The 5,483-nt window shown below is 46.1% G+C and overlaps 1 protein-coding gene across 1 annotated transcript in view; it reads left to right on the forward strand.

Moving 5' to 3' along the window:
- The first annotated feature begins 1,141 nt into the window (after nucleotides 1-1,141).
- apbb3 (amyloid beta (A4) precursor protein-binding, family B, member 3) overlaps nucleotides 1,142-5,483 on the forward strand; it is a 12,538-nt gene continuing 8,196 nt past the window's right edge. The window contains exons 1-3 of the mRNA XM_008301992.1: nucleotides 1,142-1,310; nucleotides 5,098-5,261; nucleotides 5,356-5,411. Coding sequence (XP_008300214.1) covers nucleotides 1,262-1,310; nucleotides 5,098-5,261; nucleotides 5,356-5,411 — 269 coding nt within the window. The 5' untranslated portion in view covers nucleotides 1,142-1,261. The remainder of the gene's footprint in view (nucleotides 1,311-5,097; nucleotides 5,262-5,355; nucleotides 5,412-5,483) is intronic.

Raw genomic sequence — 5,483 nt, forward strand, 5'->3', positions numbered from 1 at the left:
CAGGACTTTTTAGCTTTAGCATCAGTCTCTTAGCAGGCTATCATGACCTGGGACCTGTAAGCTTTAGCTTCAGTCTATTAGCATGATGACATGACCCAGGACTTGCTAGCTTTAGCTTCAGTCTGTTAGCATGATATCATGACCTGGAACATGCTAGCTTTAGCTCTAGTCTGTTAGCGTGATATCATGACCTGGGCCCTGTTAGCTTTAGCATCAGTCTATTATTGTGATATCATGACCTGGGTCTTATTAGCTTTAGCTTCAGTCTGTTAGCATAATATCATGACCTGAGACCTGTTAGCTTTAGCTGCAGTCTGCAAGCGTGATATCATGTCCTGGGACTTGCTAGCTTTAGCTTCAGTCTGTTAGCATGACATCATGACTTGGGACCTGTTAGCGTTAGCTGCAGACTGTTAGAGTAATATCATGACTTGGGACCCGTTAGCTTTAGCTGCAGTCTGTTAGCATGATATTGTGACATGGGACCTGTTAGCATGATATCATGACCCGGGATCTGTTAGCTTTAGCTTCAGTCTGTTAGCATGGTATCATGACTTGGGACCTTTTAGCTTTAGCATCAGTAAGCATGTTTCTCAGTGTTTGACTGCGGGTTATTTACATGCTGCTGAGTCATGTGTTCTTGATCTTTTTATTGACATGTCCATCGTCACTTTAAAGCAAGGCTACAAATATGAATCACAACACTGGATTTCTTTGGATATCTCAGGTATGAAGACACATGTTTAATCCTAGAACAGCTTCTGCTCCTGCTGAATGAGGGTTTGAGCATTCAGCGCTTCCTGATTGGTTCTTGTATGATCATTTTCATTGAGTCATGTCTGACTGACAGTGGCTTCCCCTCTGCCATTAGGTGAAGCCATCAGTGGATGAACATACGTGACAGTGGCGTGTTTTTACAGTGCCGGTTGTTTCATGTGATGTTTTACAGTGAAGGGCGAGCGAGCAGAGAGGGAGGGAGTGATGACATCAGCAGGAGGAGGAGGAAAACAGCATCCTTCATCAGACGGAGAGCAGAGAGGACGAGGACGGCAGGAAACAGAGAAGAAGAAGAAGAAGAAGGCTGATGGTGTCGTCTGAGAGAGAGACAGACGGAGGGACGAGAGACACAGACAGACAGACGGAGGAGAGACAGACGGGCAGGAGGCTGTAACGTCCTCTAGGCCTGAACTCTGTGTGTGTGTGTGTGTGTGTGTGTGTGTGTGTGATCAGCTGATTGGAACACGCGTCGGTGGGCGGAGCCATGATGGGGAAGGATTACATGTTGGCCATCATCATAGTCAACTATGACGGTATGACACACATTCACACAAACAGACGTGCTGGGGTCCCTGTGGCCCACCAGCCTTATGAGGACCGTCCTCTGGCTGGTGTTTACTGTTGTTTACTGTTGTTTACTGTTGTTTACTGAGCTGCTGTGGAGCTGCAGCCGGGCCCACACGTCAGACCTGCTGGGGTTTTACATGTTAGCATGTATGACTGCGGTCTTGATCGCGGTGGTGTGTCACATCGACATGGAGCAGAGAACAAAGAGGTCTGAGGGTCAGTCTGTTAGCAGGTTCTCATGATCAGGGACCTGCTAGCTTTAGTCTGTTAGCATCATGTCACGACCTCGAGCCGATTAGCTTTAGATTTAGTGTGTTGGCATGACATCATGACCTGAGGCTTGTTAGTGTCAGCTTCACTTGTACAAATAGAACAAGATAACACAAAACAAACCTAAAGCAGAATCATAATGAACATATACATAAACAGAATGAATCCACAGATCCTTGGGTTTTCTGGGTCTTTTTGGATATTTTGAAGTTTAAGTTTCCGTCTGTAAACATGATAGCATGACCTCTAACTTTAGCATGACTCCAAGCCTTGATTCATTTTAGCTTCACATGCTAATATATCAGGTAGCAACTGGCTGCACATTTCTGAGTCTTTCACATGATTGTGGTTTAAAATAGTCAGTTGGTGGGAAAGTTCTCAGTAAACTCACAATGCTAATGCTAGCTTAATTAGCTTGAAAGCTACAGCGAATAGATTCTGCTAGCAGCCGCTATCATTTCAGTGAAACTAGAGCTGTTTGTTAAATTCTATGTTGTTGACATAAATGAATATGAATTTTGAGGGAGTCGGTGCTGAACAGGATAGAGCACACATCATTGAACTGGAAAACTTCTCTGGTAGAAGATTCTAAAATGTTTTCTTTCATATTAAATACAACATCAACAATTTCCCTGACGTTTTTACCAAAGAGATCAATAAAGTTTTATCCATCTTTTTAATCTTTCTCCACATGTTTTGTTCACGGACTCATGAAAAGCACAGTGAATATGTGACCTGCTGATTTCTGTTTTCTGACATTTCATGCCTTCAGCTGTTGATTTGAATTTCAGACACGAACAAACTAACAGGAGGTTTGTTCTTTTAATTACCTGCAAAACAAATGTGCTCGATGGGAACTAAAATAAAACCAGATGTTTGTTGCACAGAAGTGACGATATCTGATAAATTTGTGATAAATGAAGAATTTTAAGTTTCCCTAAATAGAAAAAACAGATGATTTCAGTTCCACAGCTGCTGACTGGAGTTTGTTCTGCTGGTCAGTCTGCGCCGACCCTCATTCCGGTCATTCTGTTATCTTTTGATCAGCCGATTCAGCGTTTTGCGTCTCTAAGGCTTTATTAATAATTCAGAGCCTCTTCAGTTTCCTCTGTTCCTGTACAGTGGTTTGACCTCTGATCACTCTGTTTCATGTCAGCGATACACCAACAATGTTAGCAGCTAATAAAGATGAGCCGGAGCAAAGCAAGCAGTCGGTGGAAGAGATGCAAACGCTTGTGCTTAGAATCCTGTTTACAGACATGGAGCTTTGCTGCCCTGCTCAGTGTCTGCCAGGCAGACGTCATAACTCGGCCCAGTCTGAACTCTCAACAACACAAAGACATAAAGTCTGTAGAGTCAGTGTGACTTCCACGTTGTGAGGATATCATCATCTGTGACGTCAGATGCCTGATTCCAGGTTCTCCTTCAGCATCAGAGATCCGTCGGGTTTGTCTGAACGTCAGTGATCGTCTGCAGACAGCAGCTGCTCACACACAGCTGTGCTGCTTTTAAAGGGACAGTTTGACTGAATACAGGATAGAAGCCCCAGAGGCAGCATCAAGGTCGCGTCATAGCGCTGCTGTTAGCTGATATATAATCAATATCAGTGTCAGTGTGTACGCATCGAGTTCTAGTCCGATATGAAAGACTGCATGAGTGTGATGAAGGAAAGCAGCACGATGCTGTCGGTGAAGGTTACTGAAATGATTGAGGGCACGTAGTTTTAATGTGTCAGCGCCGACCGACCGGCCGGCCGGCGGCTAAAGTGACCTTCTGCTGCAGAGTCAGAGCAGAGAGAGCATTGATCTCCCTCCATCATGTGACCGCTGACATGGTTGAGCTGATCAATATGTGACCTGATGATCAGCAGACTGTTCAGATGCAGCTGAATGACTGACGCCTGTCCACCAATCAGCTCGTCTCTGAGCTCCTCAGACCAGCAGCTGATTGGACGAAGCTGCTCACAGCTGTCACCTGTCTGTCCGCTGGACGTTTGAGCTGTTAATAAAGTTGAAGGACGTTTGAATGGAGGCAGCTTCCTGAATGAAGCAGACTTGAGAACAAACAGCAGACCTTTCCTGGAGCTCGCTGAAGCGTTCTCGCTGAAACCTAAAAGTAAACGCGTTTAAACGTCGGTGGTTTTGTTTGGAGAGGACGACCAGTCTGATCAGTGGAAGCATCTAAAGTAAACATCTGTGATGAAAGTCAAGAGTTAAAGCTGAAATCAGTGGATGGCATCTGTCTGAAGACGAGCTGAAGCTGCACATAGTCGGAGTGTTAGTACGACATGAACAAACCAGAGTCCAGCCGGATGCTCTCAGTACTGAAGAGAAGCTGCTTCATGCTTTACTCTGCATTCGTCAGACATGAAAACTGGACGTTTAATGAGTCACTGCTGGTAGAAACCTGGCGGCTCGTTTGTTCAGGGAATCATTCATTTAATCAAAACTCTCCTCTTCCTGCAAATGTTTCACCAAAACTATTCACTGTCACGACTTTGGAGAAGATGCAGCGAGAGTCATGGGGGGGCTGGAGTCTATCCCAGCTGACTCAGGGTGAAGGCAGGTTCACCTGGACAGGTAACCAGTCTATCACAGGGCTACACTTAGAGACAGACAACCAAGCACACTCACATTCACACCTACGGACAATTTACAATCACCAATTAACCTCAGCATGTTTCTGGACTGTGGGAGGAAGCCGGAGAACCCGGAGAGAACCCACGCTGCACGGGGAGAACATGGAGACTCCACGCAGAAAGATCCCGGGTGTCCTCACCGGGACGCCAACCGGCGACCTTCTAACCACCGAGACACCGTGTGATGCTAATAATAAATCAACAGACACCAAACTGAGATGCTGTTTATGACGTCGGTAACAGAAGCTTCTCTTCATCCTCCTGCGTAAATCTTCATCTGACGTTGAGCAGGACAGAACGTCTGGCTGATCAGATGCTGTTTGCTTGTTTGTCAAAGTGAAGTGGATTGAAGTGGATCGTGAAAACCTCAGGCAGTGGAAGGGGAGCACAAAGCTGGTGTGAAATGTGAGGTGATGGTTACAGGTTTACATCCAGAGTTCAGCATCCACATGACTACACATGCATGTCAGGAAGAGACTGAGTGTGTCCCAGAACACCGAGACATCTGCTCGCATACGTGACAGAGTCTGAGCGAGCGTCACCATCTTCTGATGATTTCTCTTCACACTGAGAGTCAAACGTGAAGCTGGAGCTTGTTGATGAAGGTCCAGCCTGTGCTCTTATTCACGTCAGTTTAATTCAGTTTATTGTCGGCTCTGTGGGTTTCTATCTTTTGTCTTTTTCTGCTATTCTCATCAATAAGTTGGGAAACTTTAAAACGCCTTCGTCCTGTTCTTTACATGAAGTTTTCATTTTGTCTTTTACAAATTGTATATATGTATGTATTCTTTACCTTTGGCTGTAAAGCCCTTTGAAACAGTGACTGACTGTTTGTGTCCCTGCAGACAACATCTGGACTGACCAAAACCTGCTACTGGACCCGGATCTTCCCTCCGGCTGGAGAACCATCAAAGACTCCACAGGAACGTACTACTGGCACGTTCCCACCGGCACCACCCAGTGGCAGCACCCGCGCCTTACGGGGACGCCACAGCCGCTGGACACTCAGGTGAGGACAGGCAGAGCTGCTGGACTGGGCCCAGTTAGTCAGGTCAACCCTCTGAGCCCAGTAAGCTCAGGTTCTTCTTCTGTGGTGTCAGCAGGAGGAACCTGCAGAGCAGAGCACCGACAAGGAGACAGATGGACCACCGGAGGACAGGTAAGACACAGGCTGCCCCATAAATACCAAACCCTCGAAACAGGGTTAGCCTGAAACCTGAGATCAAACTGT

The sequence above is a fragment of the Stegastes partitus genome, unplaced genomic scaffold (assembly GCF_000690725.1).
Source record: "Stegastes partitus isolate 25-593 unplaced genomic scaffold, Stegastes_partitus-1.0.2 Scaffold1744, whole genome shotgun sequence".
Classification (NCBI taxonomy): domain Eukaryota; kingdom Metazoa; phylum Chordata; class Actinopteri; family Pomacentridae; genus Stegastes; species Stegastes partitus.